Source organism: Chrysemys picta, chromosome 2 (assembly GCF_011386835.1).
Source record: "Chrysemys picta bellii isolate R12L10 chromosome 2, ASM1138683v2, whole genome shotgun sequence".
In the NCBI taxonomy this organism is placed as follows: domain Eukaryota; kingdom Metazoa; phylum Chordata; order Testudines; family Emydidae; genus Chrysemys; species Chrysemys picta.
The window spans coordinates 81,928,782-81,951,216 of record NC_088792.1 but is presented as its reverse complement, the minus strand read 5'-3'; the positions used below and the strand labels follow the sequence as shown (position 1 = coordinate 81,951,216).

Genomic DNA, 22,435 nt, shown 5'->3' with positions numbered 1-22,435 from the left:
TGGTGGATATATGCCTTCTCATTGCTTCTTCTCAATGACATGAATGTACAAACGACATTTTATACAGAAGGGATAAAATTAACCCCTGTTCAATTAGCACAAGACCCTATATACCACATAAGCTTCATATAAGTTGTTTAACTGGCATTTAAGTAATGGATAGAGATTGGTGTGAATTTAACCCTAGATGTATCTGGATTTTAGTAATCCATTTGATAGAGTTCTTTTTACTGTTTGAGAAGAACTTAGATACTATGGATAGGAGGGATATATATGGAAGATAGACAGAAAATTTAACTTACAAAATCAGTTAAAACTGGCTTGGTTAAGACCACCATCACATAGACTGAAATCTTACTGAAGAAGCCTACACAATAATGTATTGAGTTGGAAAGAAGGTATCTAGTGGAATGCCAGGTTCAGTGCCAGCCTATTTAGCACCACCAGTGAAGATAGGGTAAACAGTGTATTAATGAAATTTGCAGGTAATACCAAATTGGGAGGTAATGGGACACCAAAGAAGACAAAAAAAGATACAAAGGAACAAAACAAAATTTAGAAATATGGGCCAATTTTTTTTTCAAGTACATTGAGTCAACACACTATATATGATGCTTACTTACAGTTCTTCTCCTTGTTTTGCCTTCTTGTCTGAAACCAGATAGACTGTTCCAAAGCTTCCTCTGCCAAGTTTCTGCTGAAGAACATATCTTCTTGCAATCAAGGTTTCAGAGGAAGTGGAAATAGGTGCAGAACCACTGACATGTTTAATAGCCTCTTGGAATTTCAGCATTGCTCCATGTAACAGAGATCACATTTATTTATCTATAACGTATCTTTCAAATTCAAGTCTCCTTAGTAATGCTCCTATTCTTCCAGTGATGTTCACAGGACACCACCTAAAACAGAAAAATAGATTAGATTTTATGTAATACTCTAAAGTATTACCAAGATGTTCAGGCTGTTAATTATAATACCACACCTCAAGCCATCAACTTGTAACCTATCAAAAGCTCAGGGCCAATCAAAGGGTGGGCCAGGAGGACCATTTGGCCTGGGCCTCAAGCTCAAAGGGGGGCTCAAATGTAGACACTTGTTAATTTTTTGGCATTTGATACGTTTCACAACTTGTTTTTATGCGCATCACTATCGGACCAAGATATGACACATTCTCTCAGGTTAGAGCTGCAAATTTAAGCAAATAAGAGATGTGATTTGGTAAAAGACATAATTTTTTAATTAACTGATATAGATTTTGTCATATTAAAGAGTAAAAATGTTCATACATATTAATAAAAATATATCGGTTCTGATGGCATAAGATTAGACCGTGATGAATGTGTCCTCTTAGATCAGCTGATTATATAAACAAACCACTACTAGTGGCTGGTGCTGGATCAAGTGCGTGTTGAAAGGTAGAGAATTGTTACATTTCAGTGTCCTTATAGTTTTACGTCTAGTTGACTAAGGAATTATTTATGTGCGAGAATTCCTCATTATTATCTTCATATGGTAGCTAAAAGAGGTGACTGGTTGGTTGGTTGAGCTCTAGCTTGGTAGCTTGGCCATCATCATAGGCTTTCGTAGGCTATAGGCCCAGATTCAAGGTGAAAATTTGTGAGGACAATCTTGTACAGTGAGTTTCGTGAGGACACATGTTTGAAATGTTGGACATTGTCTCTCTGTCTGTATCCATGTCTGTGTTTACTATATATATGTCATCCCTTTGTCTTCAGCTCAGCCTGTTATATTATACCTTGAGTGCTTGAGTTTTTATTCAGTGATAAGGATAATAACCTGCCTGACTGTTTCATTTTGTATTCTTAATTAGTGTTCCTTCATTTTAAGCCTTTTCAGCATTTGTGTACCATTCTGCATTTGTGTACATGTTTACAGTAGAAGATTTCTAGTGTAGATAAGCTATTTATTTACAGCAGAATATTTCAAGTGTGTATAGGCTACATATTGACCAGATAGATCACTATGAAGAGGAGATTTGAAAGTAGTGCAAGCAAGAGACGGCAAAAACAACTGAGTGAAGTAGCAGCTAAGAGCTCAAAGCCAATAACTTCATTTCTCAAACCACTGGAAAACACACCTTACCCAACAAAAATGCTACAGATAATGAAAACTCCACAACTGCAACAGGTGATATTTCAACGATACCTGAACATGAGGACAGTAGTCAAGAAGGAGATGTGCCAACAGTAACAGATGCAGCAGAAGATCCTGTGTATGATCAAGAAACTCAACAGCAACAGGAAGATGTAGATCTTACGCAGCAAGAGCAATTTATGAGTACTACAGTTTGACTGTGACTGACATTGGAATTATTGACAAGAGCAATGCTGCCCAAATGCAATCTTTTCTTCAAATTAGCTGTTTTGAAATTCCAAGTAACATTCCACGAGATGCTGATAATCATGCTTTCCCTACTCGTCTGCTGACAAAAACTCTTTCAAATGGTGAGACCTGCACAAGACACTGATTATGCTGGAGTACGAAAAAACAATCTCTGTACTGTGCACCCTGCTTCATTTTGAACAAAAGTGCTGCAAATGCATCAGTTCTCTCTGATCAATCAGGATGGAGCATCAACAGAGGTTGGAAGAAGTTAAAAGACCGATTACCATCACATAAGAGTTCAACGTCACACAAAGAAAAAATGGTTACTCACCTTTCGTAACTGTTGTTCTTTGAGATGTGTTGCTCAGATCCATTCCAATTAGGTGTGTGCGCACCGTGTGCACAGCTGTTGGAAAGTTTTTCCCCTAGCAGCACCCGTCGGGTCGGCTGTGGAGCTCCCTGGAGTGGTGCCTTCATGGCGCTCAATATAATACCCTGCCAACTCGGCGTCCCCTCAGTTCCTTCTTGCCAGTTACTCTGACAGAGGGGAAGGTCGGCGGGTTTGGAATGCATATGAGCAACACATCTCGAAGAACAACAGTTATGAGAGGTGAGTAACCGTTTTTTCTTCTTTGAGTGATTGCTCATATCAATTCCAATTAGGTGACTCCCAAGCCTTACCTAGGCAGTGGGGTCGGAGTTAAGGAATGCTGATTGTAGCACCACTCTACCGAAAGCCGTGTCGTCCCTGGCGTGCCGGACGATGGCGTAGTGAGAGGTGAAGATATGAACCGAGGACCAAGTCACTGCCCTCCAGATTTCCTAGTTCGGGACCTGGGCCAGGAACGCTGCTGACGAGGCCTGGGCCCTAGTGGAGTGTGTGGTGAGAACTGGGGTCAGCACTTTGGCCAACTCATAACAAGTGCAGATGCAGAACGTGATCCAGGAGGATATTCTTTGAGATGAGACTGGGAGGCCTTTCATGCGGTCCGCCACTGCTACAAATAGCTGTTTCGATTTTCTGAATGGTTTAGTGCGCTCGATGTAGGGCTCAGGCATCGAGGGAATGTAGCTGCTACTCCCGGGTACTAGCATGAGGCTTCGGGTAAAAGACAGGTAGGAAAATGTCCTGGCTGGTGTGGAAGTTCAATATCACCTTGGGGAGAAAGGCCAGGTGCGGTCTGAATTGCACCTTATCCTTGTGGAAAACTGTGTAAGGCGGTTCCAAGGTGAGGGCTTTTAGCTCAGAGACGCGTCTCGCCGACGTAATGGCAACCAGGAAAGCTGTCTTCCAGGAGAGATACAAGAGGGAGCAGGTGGCCAACGGTTCGAACGGGGGCCCCATGAGCCTTGAAAGGACCAGGTAAAGGAGCCTTGCAGGGACAGGCTGAGGGATCTGAGGATATAAATGGTCCAAGCCTTTGAGAAAGTGACCAACCATAGGGTTGGTGAAGACCGAGCAGCCAGACGCACCTGGGTGGAAGGCTGAGATGGCAGCAAGGTGAATCCTTATGGAGGAGGCCACCAGGTCTTGCTGTTTCAGGTGCAGGAAGTACTCTAAGATGAGAGGTACCAGCGCCTGGAGGCGGGGCTGAGGTGCTGGTAACACCAACACATGAAAATCTTTTCCACTTTGCCAGATACGTGGCTCTGGTGGACGGCTTCCTGCTGCCTAGCAGGACCTGTCTTACTTGATCCAAGCACAGAAGCTCCGTGAGGTTCAGCCATGAAGCTTCCAAGCCATGAGGTGGAGGGACTGTAGGTCAGGATGATAGAGGCAACCATGGTCCTGAGTGAGTAAGTCAGGGAGGAGAGGCAACATGACCGGTATGTCCATCGACAGCTCCAGCAGCGTGGTGTACCAGTGCTGGCGAGGCCACACTGGAGCTATCAGAATCACCTTTGCCCCCTCCCTATGGATCTTGAGCAGGACTTTGTGCACGAGACGGAATGGAGGAAAGGCGTAGAGCAGGCGACCTCTCAAGGGTAGCAGGAATGCGTACATGAGGGAACACGGGTTGCGACCCTGGAAGGAGCAGAACGATTGGCACTTCCTATTGCATCAGGTGGCGAACAGGTCGACCTCGGGAAACCCCCACCTTTGGAAGATGGGGTGTATGACATCCGGTCGGAGAGACCACTCATGAGTGTGGAAGGACCTACTGAAGTGGTCCGCCAGCATGTTCTGAATTCCTGGGAGAAACGACACTTCCAGGTGAATGGAGTAGACTATGTAGAACTCCCACAGTCTAAAGGCCTCCTGGCATAGTGGGGAGGAACGGGCTCCCCCTTGCTTGTTAATGTAAAACATGGCTGTGGTGTTGTCTGTTAGAACAGCTATGCAGCATCCTTGCAGTTGGGCCCGGAAGGCTTGGCAAGCAAGGCGAACTACCACTAGCTCCCTGACGTTGATATGGAGGGAGAGCTCGTTCTGTGACCACAGGCTCTGTGTCTGAAGGTTCCGCAGATGTGCCCCCCATCCCATAGCTGATGTGTCCGTAACCAGGGACAAGGAAGGCTGTGGGCTGTGGAAGAGGACTCCTCCACACACCGCTCGGGGGTCGAGGACCTGTCCCAGCACTGTGACCACTGAATTCAAGTTGTCATGCCCCGGGCAGTAGGCCGAGTCAAGCCATGCCTGCAATGGCCCACAGCTCCCACTGGCCGTGAATGGCAAACCGCGGCCATTGGGAGCTGCAAGCGGCCATACCTGCGGACGCTCAGGTAAACAAAGTGTCTCACGGCCCACCAGAGGCTTACCCTGAACAAGCCACGAACCAAGTTTGGAAACCCCTGCTTTAGACTGTGCACCCTGGGCTTGATGGACTCAGGCTAAACTCTCTACAGAAACTAATAACTGGAAAAAACATTTTGAGCGCATCCTGAATGTCATCCTTTTTCTTTCTGAGCGGGGATTGGCTTTCTTTGGTTCCAGTCAAATGGAAACTTTCTAGGCATAGTTGAGCTCCTCAGCAAATATGACCCACTTTTATCAGAGCATGTTAAACGTGTTCGAGAATCTCAAGAGAGTCAAAAGCGCATGCAAGTCCATTCTCTCTCCACACGCATACAAAAGAGTTTATTGAGCTATGTCGGTCATTCGTAAAAAACAACAATTCTTGATGAGATTTGAAATGCCAAGTATTTTTCAATCATTGTTGATGCCATTCCAGATTGTTCTCACAAGGAACAGACTACTATGGTTATTCGATATGTTAAGATTGTAGACAGCTCACAATTTTCAATGGAAGAAAGGTTTATTTTGTTTAATAATGTCAAGAGAAAAACTGGAAAAGAAATTGCTGCTCGAGTACTAGCAATCTAGAAGGTTTTAAGTTAGATTTTCAAGTCTGCATATGTCAAACCTATGACAATGGATTTAATATGGCTGGGAAGTATAAAGATGTACAAGCAGTTCTGCCTGAGCATAATTCAAACTGTATTTTCTCCAACTGTGGAAACCACACACTAAACCTTGTAGGTGTTGACTGTGCTGAACCATGCAAGGAGACAATTACTTACTTTGGAACAGTTCAGCAAATGTACAATCTCTTCAGTAGAAGTCCACAAAGGTGGGAAATTCTGAAGCAATATCTTCCTGTTTCACTGCATGGGATGTCCAAAACTAGATGGTGTGCACGGATTGATGGTGTTCAACCAGTTGTGCAGCATTTGAACTCAGTGAGAAAGGCTTTAAATGAGCTTGAATCTCTCAATCTCATTGCATAGGTTTGAACTGAACTTCAGTCTATTCAGAAGCACATGTCCAAATTTGAATGCATTCTGATGTCATCTTTGTGGATGAAGCTACTTACATGATCCACCAAACTAATCTGGTAATTGAAGCATACAATGCTACACTTGATGTTGAGAGGGATAACATTGAAAGTCTTATCAATGACATTCAACAGATTCGTGAACAATGGGATGCAATCCTGACTGAGTCCAACTTAGTAGCACAGAATATTGACATTTCATCTGAGTTCTCCACCAATCGCAACTTACCTACTGAATCTGATGCTGAGCAGCATTATAGGGTCAATGTCCTCCTTGTCATCATTGACTCTATTCAATCAGGTTTTACACATCAGTTTGAATCACTGAGACTAATTTGTATCCTTTTGGGTTTCTTTGGCAGTTCACCAGACTGAGTAATGAAGATCTACTTTCTGCAGCTGAACAATTTCAGCAACAGTACAACAAAGAAATCTCAAAAGATCTCAGTGATGAGGTCATCTTCCTCAAACGAATATATTCCACAAACTTTAAATTGGATTGCAAGCCAAAGGAATTGCTTCAAGAAATACTCGAACTTGGACTCTCTGGGGTGTTTCCTAATATCACAATTGCGTTGCGTATTTTTGTCAGTTTGCCTGCATCAGTGGCTTCAGGTGAAAGCACCTTCAACATGTTGAAGCAGGTAAAGAACTATCACCGTTCAACTATGGGACAAGAGCATTTGAATGGGCTCGCCATACTTAATGACATTGCACGAAAGCTAGATTTTTCCTCAATAATTAGAGCATTTGCACAGAAAAAGGCTAGAAAAGCATTTGTTAAATAAAAAAAATATTCAAATTATGTCTCACTTTTTTTTTTGGTGCATTATTTTGTTTTCATGTGTTGTCATTTTTTATTTTTATTATGGCTAGGGGCCTCAAAAGCTGGAAGTGGCCCTGGCCTCTCTGGACCTCTGAGAGGGCCTGCATAAACGAAGCAGGATGACTAGTGGTCAATGTTTGGGTGGGAGACTTCAAGGGCAAACACCAAGTACCTTAGAAGTGGTGGTGTCAATTTCATCCATGCCAATCTGCCCGCTGAGTCAGTTTCCTAGAACTCAGTGTATCTACTCCAAAAAAAGACAGAGAAAGAACCTGCCAGGATTTGAATCTATGTTTCTAGAGAGCCCTTCCTTATAGGGTGTCCCCAGACTTAGACGGAGTACAGTATAATCTGCCAAGAGCGACCACTCATGGGAGTTAGCAAAAATAGTCTCTTGTAATAGGTAGTCTCTCTTCAAAGGTTTGCACAGCAGAGAGCCATAGTGTTCTGTGGCCTCTGCACGTATTCCTAGTGACAGCTAGTCTCTCTTCAAAGGTGGTCTCTAAGGCTATGTCTACACTACAGCTTATGTTGGCATAACTTATGTTGCTCGGGGGGGTGAATAAGTCACCCTCCTGAGCGACATAAGTTACACCCAACGTATGGACATCGCTATGTCAGCAGAAGAGCTTCTCCTGCAGACATGGCTACTGCCACTCGTGGGGGCTGGAGTAGTTAAGCCAACGGGAGAGCTCTCTCCCGTTGGCTTAGAGCGGCTACATTAGAGATCTTACAGTGGAGCAGCTACAGCGGTGCAGCTGCACCACTGTAATCTCTAGTGTAGCTGTGCCTTAAGGCAGATTTTACTGTATTTCCTGTTTATATAGCCAAGCAAGCAATTAGATTTGGTGGCTAGGCCATATTTTCATGATAATTTTGCAAGGCCAAGGAAGCAATAACACCTAGTAATAGGATTTCATTCCCTTATAACTGGGCCTGGTGGAACTCAATGTTTATTGTTTTACAGTTTTGATGGATATTATCCAGTGTTTACTTTAAAGTATTTTTTCTATTGTTATCAATTTTAATTTTCATAGTTGTGCAAAATTATAGGTTTTAAGCCACTTTTTTGAGTTTTATCTATTTAAATTTTCACAATTGTGGGAAATTATGGGCTGGTCAGCCAATAATTATTTAATGATAGTAGACATTGAGATTCAAAATGTTAACGCTTTACATTAAAACATGAATTCTCAACATCACATGTCAAAATATATAAAGTAAATAGCTCTAAATTAAACTCTAATATGTTCTCAAGCAGCATTTTTCTCATTTTGCCTATCTGTAAATTTCTATTATTATTGATGGAACTATTTTTTCATGGGTTTGTGTGTGAATAGTGAAATTGGTATTTACCTACACTTACCAAACACAAATCTAATCCTTCCAAGCCTACTTAGAACGGAGTCTTTCAATGATTAAGGGTATGGAACATCTTCCATATGAGGTGAGATTAAAAAGACTGGGACTGTTCAGCTTGGAAAAAAGATGACGGGATGGGGGACGAGCAGGATATGATGGAACCAGGGCCGGCTCCAGGGTTTTGGCTGCCCCAAGCAGCCAAACAAAACAAAACAAAAAAGCTGCGATCGCGATCTGCGGCAGCAATTCAGCGGGAGGTCCTTCACTCCGAGCAGGAGTGAGGGACTGTCCGCCGAATTGCCACCGAACAGCTGGACGTGTTGCCCCTCTCCAAAGTGGCCGCCCCAAGCACCTGCTTGGTAAGCTGGTGCCTGGAGCCGGCCCTGGATGGAACTCTATAAAATCATGAATGGTGTAGAGAAAGGGAATGGGGAAGTGTTATTCACCCCTTCACATAACACAAGAAACAGGGGTAGGCCAATGAAATTGATAGGCAGCCTATTAATAGGTTTAAAACAAACAAAAGGAAGTACTACTTCACACAACGCACAGACAACCTGTGGAACTTGTTGCCAGGGGATGTTGTGAAAACCAAAACTATCACTGGGTTAAAAAAATAATTAAATAAGTTCCTGGAGGATAGAGCCATCAGTGGCTATCAGCCAAGACAATCAGGATCACAACCCCATGCTCTGGGCACCCCTAAGCCTGACTACTAGGTGCTGGGCACCAGGGGCATGGCTCACTCAGTGATTGCCTGCACTGTTCATTCCCTCTGAAGCACCTGGCACTGGCCACTGTCAGAGGACAGGATACTGGGCTAGAAGGTCCATTGATCTGATCCACTGTGGCCAGTCTCATGATCGCAGCCGTTGTCGCAACGCCTGTCCCCAGCACCCAGAGCTCGCGGACGGGATGGGGCAGGGCATTGCCAGGCGCTCTCCAGCCCCCGCGGTGCCTGTGGCTCTGGGGGTGTGAGCGTGGGGGGACGAGCGGAGCTATGCCGGACACAGGGGGGGGGGGGGGTCACGTCTATTTACCGTCTCATCCCCGCCCCCGGCCCAGAAGAGGAGGGGGCGCGGGTCCCACTCCTGCGTCCCAGCCGGGATCTCGGTGCACGGCCCCTCTCCACCCTCCCGCTAGCGCCTCTCGGAGCCCGGTGTGTCCCCTCCCCCCGCATGTGTTTGGGATCGGTCTCCTGGAGACGCCGCGCTGCCCGACGGGATACAGACACCCAGGGCGGACCCAACCAGTTCCCAGAGAGAACCCGAGCTGGCTGGTCACGTGACCCGGCGGCGCCCCCTCTGCCCTGTTCGCATGGAAACGGACGTTAACATTACCCGCCGATGAGCGACTGAACAGTGACGCGATAGGGTGGGCGTGGCTTCACCACACGTGATTCCCGGGTCCTCCTCTCTTGATGCGTCCCCCCCCGCCCGGAAGTGGAGGCTGTTTGCTGGGCACGAGTCGTGTCTAGAGGGGCGGAACTGAGTCCCCCGAGCTGCGGCAGCGACGGGTCCCTTATACAGCGCGCACAGAGCGACTGATCCCCTCAGCAGCCGCTGGAGCGTCCCTGGGGACGGGAGGCTCAGCAGGAGAACGAGGCACCGCTCGTGTCTCCCCGTCTAGTCACCCCCTCCCCCCCGCAGGCACACCCCGAGCCAGGCCTTGTCAGCCCTACCGAGCCCCGGCTCCTGGGCGGTGAGAGGCCCCGGCTGGGTGAGGCGCGTTCCCTGCATTGAGTTTCTCTGGGTGAAACGTTATAGCCGGGACTGTCTCCCGCCTCTCCCCGAGCTGGCCACGTTACATACTACACGGGGGGCGGCGTCTCTTCCTTTTCTGTGTCTATTTCAGTGGCACAGAGGCTGAGGGCGGCTTAACAAAAACTTACGGACCAACTCAGCCATTTACACACCACTCCTGCTCAGGTGGGGAATCACTGAATACGACTGCCTGGAAAGGCTGGAGGATAGAAGTGGGCGCACTTCCCTTTTTAGATGCGCAATTTTCAATGCCCATGGATGGCACTAGAAAAGTCAGTTGGCATCGTTAGCTCCAAGTCACATGGGGGTGGGGTAGTGCAATTCTAGCAGCTGTAGTTCAAAACAATTTGGCCTGTCAGGGGAAAAGCTAGATGTAAACAGTGTGCATCGCTTCCTTTTGCCCTGGGGAAAAGTTTTGTAACAGTCACTTTTGGACTCAGAATTAGCAGGAATTGAGGTAAGTGGACAACCCTAGTGTGTATTAATCTGATCATTAGTCTAGGGGTGAGGTTTTGTGCACTGTACTTGAAAATTAAATTGTTCATTTGTTTGACTACAGGTGTTACAGGTTAAGAGCATGGGCATCCATGGATTAATGAGCTATGTGGGAGAGCATAAGCAGTTCTTCACTGATCTACAATTAAGGAATAAAAAAATAATCATTGATGGAAATAATTTGTTTCATCGGCTTTATTTTGAATCAAATCTAGACCTCCAGCATGGAGGGGATTATGATTCTTTTACAGATATTGTACACAAGTTTTTTGAAACTTTGTCTGTATGCAAAATATACCCATATGTTGTGTTAGATGGAGGGTGTGACTTGTCCGATAAGAAGTTTGTGACGTTAAAGGAAAGAGCCCGGGATAAGATCCAGGTAGCATATTCCATCTCTAGAGGTGGTGGTGGAAGCGTGCTACCCCTGCTCACCAGAGAGGTTTTCAAGCAAGCCTTGACCAAATTAGAAGTGCCTTTTGTCCAGTGCTTCTCAGAAGCAGATAGGGATATTATGTCATTAGCTAATCATTGGAATTGTCCCGTATTAACTTTAGACAGTGACTTTTGTATTTTTGATTTGAAAGCTGGGTATTGCCCTCTGAATTACTTTCAGTGGAGAAACCTTTGTACCTGTGAAGGCACACTGGACTGCTACATTCCAGCTCGATGCTTCTCTTTAGAGAGGCTGTGCAGCCACTTCAGTCATATGAACAAAGCCCTTCTTCCTCTCTTTGCTGTAATGAATGGTAATGATTACATTAATCTGCCAGCTCTAGAGACATTCTTCAGTAAGGTGCGCCTGCCAGTTGGAGGCTCTGGTTGGAGGGGGAGGAAGCATGTCCGCATTCAGGGACTTCTAAACTGGTTATCCCGTTTTGCTGACCCCACAGAGGCTATAGACAATGTACTGAAATATCTTAAAAAGCATGAGAGAGAAGAAATAAGGAAGGTTCTATGCGCTTCCATGGAGGAATATGAACAGTCTGATGTGAATCTTGAGGATTTTTTTCAGAATGGAACCTATGAATCTCAGGTGACCAGGAACTTAGAGTTACCACAATGGATGCTTGAGGCTTTTGCAAAAGGTCATTTGTCTCCATTCATTAGTGATGCCCTTCTATTAAGAAGAACAATCCTTCATGTCCAGGTGGAGAACATGCAGAGGCCTAGTGCTCACACAGTCGCCTTACCCATTCGTCAAGTCATCTATGGGTTACTTCTGAACGCCTCTCAAAATTCTGAAGTTACTTCCCCAAGTAAGCAGTCCAACAAGCTGCCGATTGTCCGTGAATTTGATAGAATCCAAAAGACTCTTAAAAAATCCTTTGTTCCAACAACAATGCTGCCTCTGGATTTTTGTGAAGACCATCGCCCTTTGGCCACACTAACTGAGGTACGGTTGTCAGAACAGATATCCTGGACAATAATCAATGTTGTGAGTGTAATGGGGGGAAAAAAACTTGGGTGTCAATCCAGTCAGTCAGTTTAGTACCAGATATAGTACTTACAAGTGACTTCTGTAAGATGGCTCATGGTAATAAGCACTACATGCATTACTAAGTGTAGGGTCATAGTCTTTGGTGTGCAGCATATGTTACAATTACACAATTATTTTAGTTATTTTTTAAAAAGGAACACTTGACAAGTTATAGGCAGAGGTGGTAAAGGCCTATATTTAATTTTGCCTAAAACTTTCCATTATAACCCTGGTTTAATTTGCATTCAATTTTGCCAAACTAACCCTTTAGGCCGGAGCTTTCAGAACAGAAACTTTTTTTTTTTATATCTACATGAGGAATAATCCTTGATTTAAAGAGCTGGGCTTTTTTTTCTTCTGTCCTTGTGAAAATTTATCCAGGTTTGGTTAAGCTATACACTTCAGGACAAGCAGTCACAAGCTATACTGAGTATATGTTAGAGGCTTTCTGCTAAAATTTCTAATTCATCTGCACTGAGCAAACTTCAGCCCCCCAGTTCTGTGTGTGCCATCTGCAGCGAGTACACTTCTAGTTTTACAGAGCTCCCTACATGGCTCCAGACAGTAAATAGACAAAGCAGCAGCTGAAGAAAACATTTTGGGGTAGAGAAGGAAACAGTTGTAGTCTCAGTTCTTATATTAACTAGAGGTGGCAATCCTGTGTGGTTTAGTCACTATTGATCAAGGCCTCGTAACCCTTATCTTTAGAGGAAGGAAAATGTCTTTCCTCATCCCCTTTTAAAGGGTACATAATTGTGACGTTGCACAAGGTCATGTTGGGGAGAGCTCGGAATAGAATCTGGCTCTAATATGGTAGACGCAAGTCTCATCCACTGCCCGCTCCACGTTTCAGAATGAATGCTCCAGATCTGTGTTTAGCAGTGCTGTATATAACCATTAAAGTATATTGGCAAAGTGTGTACATCTCCTGTTAGGGAGGAAACAGAAGGGACACCATGAAAAATAGCAGCCTATGACCGCTATCATTTACTCCTTTAGCCCAACTGGTACTATAGAGCTCAAGGACCTGCATTCAAACCCTGCTGCTGACCCATGTACATTTGTTTTCATTTTTCTTTAAATTAAGGAAACTGCATACAAAAATCTTTAAGTGAATGTTAAGATTGCAGAGTCAAGCAAGCACAAGTTAGTAAATGTCCATGCAACTTTAAATTTGTCTCTGTGTAGGCACTGTGCTAGTCTTTAATTAAATTATTACATAGTCATGTGTTCTAGGACCCACCCTGCCTTGTTCAGTGCATAGGGTGGACCATAAATGAAGCAAAGGGTTACAGGAAGAGAAAAGATGTTCTTGCATTTTTAGCATTGGATTGGGGCCCAACAGTGCTGGGTTCTGTTTCTGCTCTACTGCAGATTTCTTGTCTGATAATGGGTAGGGCCCTACCAAAGTCATGGTCCATTTTGATCAATGTCATGGCCAGAGACTTTTTAAAGTGCTCTATTTCACATTTTCAGCTGTGTGCATCTGAAATTTTAGAGTGTTATAACCATGGGGGTCCGAACCCAAAAGATACCCAGAAGTGGATCTGATCTCACCCACACTCCCAGCGTTGCCATGCAAGGGAAGGAGAAGTGCTGTCGCTCCTCAGCCCAGCAGGGACTTACAGGTAGGAACACCCTGGCTGCACTTCCAGGAGCAGAGGCATATTGGACCCTCCTCCACAAGTCTCCTCCAGCTGCAGGAACCTCCTGGGCTGGAGCTTCCTGCAGCAGGGGGAGACACTCAGAGGTGGGTCTGATCTCCCCCTGAGAGCAGCCATGCAGTGGAAGGATAAGTCCTCTCCCTTCCCAGCCCAGCTAGGACTTGCAGCTAAGAGCCCCCTGGCTGGGGCATTCCCAACAGCAAGGGAGAGCAGATTTCACTGGGAAGTGCTTATTTCACAGTCTGAAATATTTTTCATGGCTATGAAATTGGTAGGGCCCTAATAATGGGCAAGACTATAATGCATGTACACAAAGCAGCTGAACTAAGGTTGCACAGGCTCCTATAATACTACAACTGCAAAGTTTTTTTTGTATATAAATACAATTTGTACCAGTGTTACTGTAATGGCTTAGAATTTTTTTTTAAAATGAGTTAAGTCTCATTTACTAGTCAATTTCTGAAGCTAGATTTTCACTTGTATGGATTGAGAGCTCTTACAGTACAAGTGGTAACTGCAGTTCTCTGCCAAAATCCACGTAGAAGATTCCACTGGGAGTATAGATCAATAGTATGGATAGTTGGATGTGTGGTAGTTTACAACCTATGGTACAATGCTAACTCCTGAAATGCAGGTGATGTAGGACAGACACCCTCCATGACATAACCAAAGGAGGTGGTTTTAATGCATAACAAGTGGCTAGATTTTCAATGTGCTCAGCTCCCAACTCATTTAGGCATCTAACTGCAACACTTCCAAAAAATTTGACCCTTGAAAGATAATGTAGGAAATACAATATACTGACTACTTTTAAAAAAGATTAAATATCATTCCAAAACTATTCATTCTACAGAATGATCTGTTTAAGTTTAATTGAAGTCACTTTCATTAGTTCAATATTTAAAAGGTTTGACATCTTTTTGAAAACATTAACAAGGTACCGGCTAGCTTAGCTAGCATTAAACACAGAAGGCATTTGCCTTTAGGTGAAGATGGCAAATAAGTGTAGATAGACTTTCTTACAGCAAAATAAAGCCAGACCTCTTCATAGTGTATCCAAAATTATGACTTTTTGGCAGGTGCCCAGATCAGATCGGCTAAAACTTCTGTTGGAGACATTAGGAGTGAAAGCCAACATCCTACAATCCATCCCCAGTCCCTTGTGGCTCCCTGTTGCTGTAACCTGCTACTGGACACATTACTCAGAACCCAAAGTGAAATTGCATCATTTACAGGCATTACTTCTAGGAATGGTATTTGGGGAATTGCACAGGACAAGTAGCAGCCCAGGTAGGTCCCCACAAAACTAAAAACTTTACATGTTTCTAGATGTTTCATATTTATATGCAAATCTACATTCTAGCCCCAGTTTCCCCTTTTGTTTTTGTAAAGACCCTCCACTTCCATAGGAATTAATGGTGATTTACACTCTACCCTCAGCAGTCAATTTATACATTGGCGAAGATGAGAGGCAGTGCTGTGTCACAGTTAGGACTGAGAGACTTGAAGTTAAACTAACTTCTATTCCCAACTTGTTTTGTGTTTGGGAAAGACCTCTAACTTATCTGTGCCTCAGTTGCCTATCTTTAAATGGGTAAAATCCATATGGACCGTGTCGGGTGGTGTTGGCACTTGTAAGTGTGCTTCAGGTATACTATAAAAGTGCAAAATATTTTTTCAGACTTACACATGCATCAAATGTTACCTCTATAAGACTGTTTTATTATTCAGTAATGAACTTTTACTAAAGTCAGTTTGTACTTACAGGAAACACATTGTTCATGTGCAAGTCCAACAATAAATTCTAATTCAAAGCAGATTCAATAGGGAAGCTTAGGAAGAGAGGCAATAGCTTCACTTTCACATACTTTCAGAACTTCATACATTATGGAAGGGGAAATACTAATAGAAATTTGGCCAAAGAAACGGTCAGTACAGTATCAGTAATAAATAAAATCCTGTATTGAGAGAACTCTCTCAATACCTAAGTCCAAGAGACTAAGCAAATTTAGTACTGGCAGCAGCTAGGCATTGAGGTTCTACTTCAGATTATCAATTCTAGGGCAAGAATAGTCTGCGTACACAGTGCTTGGCACGATGAGGTCCTGATCTCTAAATGGGCACTCTAAAAAATAAGAGATTAATATAATCAGTAATGCCTAAAGTCAGAGCCTTAACTATATTTAATAAGAAGCCAGAACATTCAGGATTAGTGTTAAAACTAATTAACTTGGCCTGTTGTGACTGGGTATTTTGTCACAAGTATTATGCACAATGATCAACTATAATCTTTACACACAACGCGGGGCTGAGTTACTATCTAAACTCAGAACTGGTAGGGTTTTTTTGGTTTGCTTTTGCTGGTTTATGATTAAACCTATTGAAAAATGTTACTTTAGCATAGCATTTGTATAACAAATTAGTAGGCAATAATTAGTACTTTGGGTTTAAATCCTGTTTAAGGCAGGGGGGGTTTCCCCAAAACATGGGGGGAAGCTATCTTAATACTGCAAAAGTAGCAAGATTTAAGTGTTTGATATTATCTTAAAGTTAAAAGGTTGTGGGGAGAGATTTTTAGGTAATGTAATATGCCAGCCTTAGATTTAGGAGGAATTCCTGATTGTATGGGAGGAAGGAAAGGGTTATGGATTACAGAAGCTAGACAGGCAATTCTCAGATACTTCTCATTAACCTGACACAGTGGGATCTTTTTAAAGATTTTCCAGTTGGCCCACAACACAAGTATGTGCACTCGTAGACACATAACTAAGCCAACAAATAGATTGAATTTTTGTTTCAGTCTCTCATGGCTTTTGGTACTTGAACAGTAACAGTTTAAGACACTTAAACTGATTACTTCAGATACTTCTTGATACTTGGTGTTTAGAGGTTCACAGGCACCATTAATTGTACATACCAGTCATGCTTTGTATAGTAGAATGCATAGGAGCCTCTAGAAAAACCCTTATTTTCTTGTTCATTCATAATCTAGATCCTGTGGTTTTCCATGTCAAAGATAAAATGGTCTATGACCAGTTTCTAAAATGGAAAGAAAAGAATTTTCAGGAATTACTGGATTTAGACACAGCACACACTTTCTGCCAGTGGCAGTGCTGCCTCCAGATGGGATTGCATCTCAACCAGCTACTCTCTACTCCTCTCCCTGAACCAGAGGTAACACGGTAAGAAACTGTAAAAGACCAGCCTTCTTCACAAAGTGCTCCAAATATAAAGCACCCTCACATTGTGTTTCGGCTTGTATTATACCTGCTGTGCCTCTGGAATGTAAGCTCCTTGGGTGAGGGACCCTTTAAATTTGGTACAGTTCATATTCTGTTGTATAGCACTAGTACTCTGGCACTTAATAAATGGCAACAGCTTCTAATGTTTCAGCAAAATCATGGTTTTTGGTAATTACTACATATAAATTCCAATATAAAAATCTTTTGAACCAAAATATAATTAAAATTTTACCCTTAATGCTTTAGTACATACTGTGACTGAATTCAAGTCATGTGTAAAAATTTTAAAGTTTGGGCCTGATCTTGCACACCCTTTGAGGCCAATGAAATGACTCCTGAGAGTCAAATGTTAAGATCAGAACTAAAGTATGTAAACATGTAGGCATGACCACCTGAGACAGACAACTAGGAGATTGCAAAATGTAGAAGTGCATCAAGGAAGGGAAAAGGTACAATAAATTGAAAACATGAAAAAAAGAGTCTGGAAATCACTGGCATATAATCCTAAGCATTTTCACTTGAGCAAAATTATTTATACCTGTTACTACAGAAGATTCACAAACTTAAATATGATTTCTATCTAGGATAGTAGATCTTGCATCCGAAGAAGTGAGGTTTTTACTCACGAAAGCTTATGCCCAAATAAATCTGTTAGTCTTTAAGGTGCCACCAGACTCCTTGTTGTTTATCTAGGATCTGTATTTTCAGTGTTAAATCTGATTTTAAACATCCCTCATGAGATGCAAGTCTTCTGTAGGGTTAAAAATGCACTTTACTCAAATTCAGCTCTCAAATATTCAAGGTGCAGTTAAAAAGCAGTTTCTCTTCCTTGGACAAGTGAGTTCTGCACTTCTTGTTACTTGAATGGATGTGTAAAGGTCTTCTTTCCACTATATTCATGTCTAGGTCTAACTGAATAATATGCCTATATAGTGCTCAAATAAAAAGCATGCATTGAAGATACAAGTAATTTGATTTTTCTTCTGATTAAACCCAAAACAAGTTTTTAAAAATGGAATTGTCACCTGAAATTTCTTTGGCTTTATTGTGCCTGCTGGTTCTAAAACCCAATAAAATTAAGAAATATAGTAATGTAAATATGTACCTGCAGACAAGCTGGATTTGAACTCATCATGAAGATGCCTTTGGGATTGTTTCTTTAAAAGGTTTTTATTTAAAGAGTTCATTCAATGATTATGTAGTTTGTTTTTCCCCCCCACTAAACAGTATAGTTTTGCTAGCTATAGTTCAATACGATTCTAAATTTAATCTTTCCTTCCTTCGGGCAGGCTTTATTGTGGGACCCTTGTGCATAGACTATGCAAAGAGCTCAAATCAGCACATGGAGCAGAGAATCTGCTTATCTCATCTCCAAAGATGAGCCAGCTTTATTGTGATCTGCTCCATGCAGTAAAGTCAACTGTACCTCCAGACTTCTTCCAGGAGACAACCAAGACGACCAAATCCTGCAAGGAAAAGAACAAGCAAGCCACTAGTCAAGCAGATACTACCAGACAGCATGCTACATTGGAAGCTCAGCCTCTCTGTGATGTTAACAATAGGTTTGCATCACTAATGGTGGAAGACTGAAAGCAGCACATACATGACATTCAAATAATTCAGCCTTGTGAATGGATCACAGTTACAATGAAGTGGGTGAACTGCATTGGAACTTAACTGGCCTTTTTACAAAACTTGATTCACATGGATCAATTTTTAGAATGAATCTTGCTAGTGATTTCCCCCCCCAAAATAATGTTCTTATAGGATACTGTCTGAACTTTCCAAAAAATGGTCAGTCGTTTGATGTCCTTGAATACAACAGAAGAAACGAAATTTGCAATTTTAAAGTAAAGGAGTAAGAGGACACTATTCTCCCCACCCCTCCAACCACCATTTTCAAAAAAAACACGCCATCACAACTACATACTTGACATGGAAAGCTAATCATAAATTTAATTCTGCAAGGCCAGCGTCCACCAGTGAGATTTTCAAAAGTTTCCAAGGGAGGAACATGGGTGCCTGACTTCCATGGACTTTCAGTGGAAGTTGAGCCATCTGCTGTGCCTATGGTATTCTAGTTACTGAACTGTTGGGGAAAGAAACTGGAACGTATCCTTTTCTTCTGTGTTTCTCTTAACAAGAAACAGGTTTGGATAGTCACTACCAAGCCTGAATGCTACCACCGAAAGTAAACTATTTTTTTTCTTCCATCAAGTACCTTTGATACCACTTGAGAAACTGTCAAGCAAGGGTCTTTTCCCAGAAGATTCCAAAAATAAAAGGAATGTTAAAACAAAAATTCATTTTAAATAAATTATTTATGCATATAGGTTTGACAGGCTCCATCTGATTTGGTTTCCAACATACTCCTGCAGTAAGATAGCTAGTATTTACTACTCTTGTTCCCCTTCAAGAATCAATTGATTTCTCTCTCTCTCAAGGTTATAAAGGTTTTTAGATCATTAACCTGTATCTTTAGTCAGAGTTGTGTCCACTGTTCACCAGAAAGAATGGTTACTTACCTTACAGTAACTCTGGTTCTTTGAGATGTGTTGTCCATGCAGATTGCCTGTTTGGGGCATATGCATCCCTTGTGCACAAGATGAGATTCTTTTGGATAGCAGTATCCATTAGAACCATGGCTGCGCCCCGAGAACCCTCGCAACCATTGTAGCCCAGGGCATAAGGGGTGGGGGCAGCCTCAACCACTTCAGTTTTTGCCTTTACCTGATCACACCCTCCCCAGGTGTAATCAGTGAAATTACAGTGCTCTCAGATTCCTTAAACCTGTAGTAACATCAAAAGGGTTAATCTCAGTTACCTTATCAGAGGATAAGGAAAAAAATAGCAAGCAGGTGTTGAGGAAGAGACCCCCTGCCCCCCGACCTCTTGCTTTCCTAGTAGTTGGTGATGTGTTGGAACAGGCTGGATCTGTTTTGAGAGGGTGATTTTGGTCTGGATACCACCGAGGAAGCAGTTTCTTAAAATATGGGTGATACCTCAAGGACACCAATAGAGGTTCAGGGTTGGTGGTGGTGGTGGTGGTGGTGGTAGTAGTAGTAGTAAGGGGGAGGAGCCCACATGGGAGGATAGCAGCTTGGTTGTTCCTTCTCGGTCCAGAAGGCTTTTGGGTGCCTCTTTGGGATTCCTCCCTCGACTGTGTGTTCATGTCCCACTAGGTTATCCATGGTGGAGATCGGTTACATTCTGGTGAGGAGGATCTGCTGCATTCCTCTGAAAAGGCTGAGAAGGCAAATTCTTCCATAGGTGGGGCACACCAGTCCACAGTCCTGCCTACTCAAGTTTATGGGCAGTACCAAAAGATCACAAGAGGGACCCAGCCTGTTCATTGTCGGTGTCTGTCCAAGGTCAGAGATTCTGAAATTGGTCCCACAGCCAAGTAAGCCTCTAAGAACTCGCTTGCAGCAGTGCTAATGAGTCAGTCAGTGCTGGATGAGCTTCCGGCGCCACAGCAGTTACGCAGATGTGCACACCACAGGTTCTCAGCCAGTGTGGAGCCATCCAGTGCCGATACTCATGGTGCCAGAGAGGGGCCTATCCATCCAAGTAGTAATGGAGACACTCACTTTTCACAAGGAGCACTGTGTGATGTGTTGATTTCGCTTTAAATGGATTTGAGCAAGGTTTAGCCTGAGGCTCTAGGATGTTGGAATACTGGGGTGGGACTTTTGTCTGGCTGCTGACTAGAGGAAATTTGTGCCTTCCCTGGGCTCTGAAGTGCTGTTCTTGGTGGCCCCTCTCCTAGGTCAATGCCAGAAGAGTGGGCTTGCCAAGTGTCCATTGAGCTTGGGGTGACAAGATTTAATGAGGCATTAGGAGTATGACCAATCAGGTGGAGGCGGTCTTTCTGGTTGTTTGTCAGGAAGTGAAGATGCCCACATCAATTACTCTAGAAAATGCAGCTTCAGTCTACCTTCTCTAGCTTTCATCATGTCCTTGAGCGAGACTTGCACACCAGGCAGCCTTCAGGCACTCGTCCTAGGCATAAGAGGCATCCCAAGCGCCTGCAAAAAAAAAAAAAAAAAAAAAAAAATTGCTGTACAGCAGGATGGGCAAGTCTTGACTCCTGGAGACTTGACTTTTGGCTATTTTAGGCCTAGGTACAGTGTGCTCTAGCTCTCATACAGGGGTGGTGGTGGGTAGCAATCCTACCAGTGCCCTCAGCAGAACTTAGAGAATTTTTCACTTGACCAGAGTACTACTACTACTGGGTAAACTAAGCTTATCAGCAGATTTAACTACTGTCTCTGTATGTGAAGAGATGTACACACAGTGGGGTTCAGTCTCACAGCTATGGGAAATAAGGAATGAGAGGCAATTGAGGCCATCCCACCCCTTATACCTTTTGGCTTCTGTTTGGAAGGCTCTCAAAGTGCAGGCAGAGCCCCCATGGACACAGCTATTCAAAAGAATCCGATCTGTGGCAGATATGCAATTGGTGTGGACAAACACTAGAAAAATGTAAGGATATCTATATTTGATTTCTGCATCATCTTTGGCTATGCTTACCTTTCAATCCTGTGTCTTGTAGACTATTTCTCACAGATGACAAAAATATCTGAAGTAAAGGTGATTTGTCAGAACGATGCAAATCAGGGGTTGGCAACCTTTCAGAAGTGGTGTGCCGAGTCTTCATTTATTCACTCTGATTTAAGGTTTCGCATGCCAGTAATACATTTTAACGTTTTTAGAAGGTCTCTTTCTATAAAAGTCTATAATATACAACTAAACTATTGTATGTAAAGTAAAGTTTTTAAAATGCTTAAGAAGCTTCATTTAAAATTAAATTAAAATGCAGAGCCCCTGGACTGGTGGCCAGTACCCGGGCAGTGTGAGTGCCACTGAAAATTAGCTTGCGTGCCATAGGTTGCCTACCCTGATCTAAATATTTTTCTAGATAGATCTTCTCCCATCAAAGCGAGGAGATGGTCAAAACTAAAGTTATTTTCCAAAATACACAATTAGTTTAATACCTAAGAGTTAATTTTACTACTTTCAGTTGTCAAACTTTCTAGGATGCCTTTGCTTGGCCATTCATTTTATACCTGTGATTCTTGCTTCTATTTAGTGAAATTTTGTACTTCATATCTATTTCCACATAGTATTTTAGAGTTTGACAGATTCAATGAACCACCCCTGGATAGTCACCAGTCTTCAGGATTGCCTACAGTAGTCTTAGGTACTCATATACTATGGTGATGAGCATGGTATAAAGACCTGTATAGAATAAAGAATTTCAGTGGAAGGCAACAAGTAAGAAGGTCTCAAGAAGCAAGGTTTTAGCTGCAGGCTATCACAGGAAAGCCTCATGGTAGTAAGTGAGCAAGTTGGTGCAGATGTTTATTTTGTAAAAGCCCAAGATGGCAGCTATGTTGGTTATTTTGTTAAATGATTGGGGGGTTTCCCTCTGTAAAAGGTGATGAGATTGGAAAAGTGCTGCATACATAGAGAGTTTAT

At 43.0% G+C, this 22,435-nt stretch overlaps 2 protein-coding genes across 24 annotated transcripts in view; one reads left to right on the top strand and one right to left on the bottom strand.

Annotated features, from left to right (window-relative positions):
* Window positions 1-9,719, bottom strand: part of NEK11 (NIMA related kinase 11) — a 200,073-nt gene extending 190,354 nt beyond the window's left edge. For 16 of the 20 annotated variants that reach the window (XR_010598373.1, XR_010598375.1, XR_010598374.1 and 13 more), the window contains exons 1-2: window positions 9,351-9,488; window positions 624-899 (exon numbers count right to left, since the gene is read on the bottom strand). Coding sequence is in view for 16 of the 20 variants with exons in the window: in XM_065583621.1 (XP_065439693.1) it covers window positions 624-793 (170 nt within the window). In the remaining 4 variants the exon portion in view is untranslated. Of the gene's footprint in view, window positions 1-619; window positions 900-9,350; window positions 9,489-9,650 lie in introns of those variants that run through there. The other 4 variants (XM_065583619.1, XM_065583623.1, XM_065583628.1 and 1 more) reach the window with 4 other exon arrangements.
* Window positions 9,720-9,737: 18 nt separating this feature from the next.
* On the top strand, window positions 9,738-19,289 carry ASTE1 (asteroid homolog 1). 4 transcript variants are annotated; one of them, XM_005278657.4, is made up of 5 exons: window positions 9,738-10,530; window positions 10,633-11,964; window positions 14,792-15,002; window positions 16,705-16,894; window positions 18,244-19,289. In XM_005278657.4, the coding sequence occupies exons 2-5, from the start codon at window positions 10,651-10,653 to the stop codon at window positions 18,542-18,544; spliced, it is 2,016 nt and encodes a 671-aa protein (XP_005278714.2). In that variant the 5' UTR covers window positions 9,738-10,530; window positions 10,633-10,650; the 3' UTR covers window positions 18,545-19,289. The 4 variants fall into 4 exon arrangements, with proteins under 4 accessions (XP_005278714.2, XP_005278715.1, XP_042697267.1 ...); XM_005278658.5 differs by having other exon boundaries at window positions 9,749-10,530; window positions 11,462-11,964; XM_042841333.2 differs by having other exon boundaries at window positions 9,758-10,530; window positions 11,156-11,964.
* The last annotated feature ends 3,146 nt before the right edge of the window (window positions 19,290-22,435 follow it).